The sequence below is a fragment of the Sapajus apella genome, unplaced genomic scaffold, assembly GCF_009761245.1.
Source record: "Sapajus apella isolate SASKATOON/1434 unplaced genomic scaffold, GSC_monkey_1.0 scaffold15, whole genome shotgun sequence".
Lineage (NCBI taxonomy): Eukaryota > Metazoa > Chordata > Mammalia > Primates > Cebidae > Sapajus > Sapajus apella.
The window spans coordinates 27,435,151-27,436,791 of record NW_022436955.1 but is presented as its reverse complement, the minus strand read 5'-3'; the positions used below and the strand labels follow the sequence as shown (position 1 = coordinate 27,436,791).

The 1,641-nt window shown below is 58.3% G+C and overlaps 1 protein-coding gene across 2 annotated transcripts in view; it reads left to right on the top strand.

The window, feature by feature from the left end:
• SLC38A8 (solute carrier family 38 member 8) overlaps positions 1 to 1,641 on the top strand; it is a 30,973-nt gene that overhangs the window by 11,150 nt on the left and 18,182 nt on the right. For both annotated transcript variants that reach the window (XM_032284551.1, XM_032284550.1), the window contains exon 5: positions 199 to 300. In XM_032284551.1, the coding sequence (XP_032140442.1) occupies positions 199 to 300 (102 nt within the window). The remainder of the gene's footprint in view (positions 1 to 198; positions 301 to 1,641) is intronic.

Sequence of the window (1,641 nt, the reverse complement as noted above, 5' to 3'; positions counted from 1 at the left end):
ATCTGCTCTCTGGCCCTCAAAGGAGCCCTGCTCCATGAGTCCCACTGTACAAATGAGGACAGTCAGGCGGAGGTGGAGAGCTTGGCCGGCACCTCACTGTCAAGGGCAGAGCTGAGATTTGGATCCTGCTGTCCCTCCTGTCCATCAACGGCACATGTCACCCACTGTGCAGCCGCTCACATGGTCACTGTGTGTTAGCATCCTAGGTACGCTGGCCGCCTGTTACCTGGCCCTGGTCATCACAGTGCAGTACTACCTCTGGCCCCAGGGCCTCCTGCGTGAGCCCGGTCCTTCACTGAGGTGAGTCTGGGGGAACAGCTTCCGGCAGCCGCCGAGGGGAGGCCCGGCTGGGGAGTCTGCGAGGGGAGTCTTGGAGGAGAAGCCCCTCATGCTCCCTTCCATGCAGGTCTTCCCATCTCTGATGCGGTGAAGCCAAGGGAGGGTCCCTTTCCTTCTGCAGCAGAATCCTGGCTGCGGCTAGTGATGACCCAGACAGGACAAGGGATGCAAAACCGCCCAAGGCCGCGGCGGCCTAGGGGTCATAGGCTGGTGCAGACTTGTCCCCACAGCGTGGAGGTGCAGAACCTGGCACCCAGCCAGCTGCATGCGCCAGGGCAGGGGAACATCGAGGAGCTGGTGGGGCCGGGCTGGCCCGAACAAGGGCAGAGAGTGTGGGCGGGGATGTCATGTGGAGATTCAAAGCCATGGCGAGGACTTTGGTCTTGCTCTGGATGAGCTGGGAGGCTTGGCAGTGTTTTGAGTACCGCAGGGATGCGACAGGCCCTGTTTTTAAGAGGATCACTTTGGGCAGGGTACGGTGGCTTATGCCTGTAACCCCAGCACTTTAGGAGGCCAAGGCAGGTCGGTAACTTGAGGTCAGGAGTTCAAAACCAGCGTGGCCAACATGACGAAACCCTGTCTCTACTCAAATACGCAATTTAGCTGGGCATGGTGGTGTGCACCTGTAGTCCCAGCTAGGCAGGAGGCTGAGGCAGGAGAATTGCTTGAACCTGGGAAGTGGAGGTTGCAGTGAGCCGAGATTGTACCACTGCACTCCAGCCTGGACAACAGACTAAGACTCCGTCTCACAAAAAAAGCAATGAAATCAAAAGACTCACCCTGGCTGTTCTTGGGTCTTTGGGAGCCAAGGGCAGCCACAGAGGCCAAGTGGGAGGCCCCTGCCTCGGTTCCAGGTCCCAGCCCTTCGTATGTGCCTGAGATCAGATTTCCCAGTGGCAGGGCTGGTTCATGGACATGGGACCCATGCAGTCACCCAGGCCCCATGCTCTGTTTTACCCTGCTGTCGCCATCTTAAAATCCTGAATCGCTGTCCACCGAGGGTCCCCACATGTTCCTTTTGCACCCGGCCCTGTGAATTCTGTGGCCAGTGCTGCTGGCGGGTTGGAAGGTGAGTAAGAGAGAGAAGAAAGTTAGGGTGACTCAGAGCTCTCAGCTTGGACAGTGGGAGGGAAGAAGATGCCCGTTCCCAGGTTAGAGAGGACAGAGAGGGGTGGGCGCCTGGGAGCAGCTCAGGCTGGAACAGTCAAGGGGGAGCTAACCTTGAGACATCAAAGAGGGAAGTCAAGCAGCTGGGGTGTGTGTGTGTGTGTGTGTGTGTGTGTGTGTGTGTGTGTGTGTGTG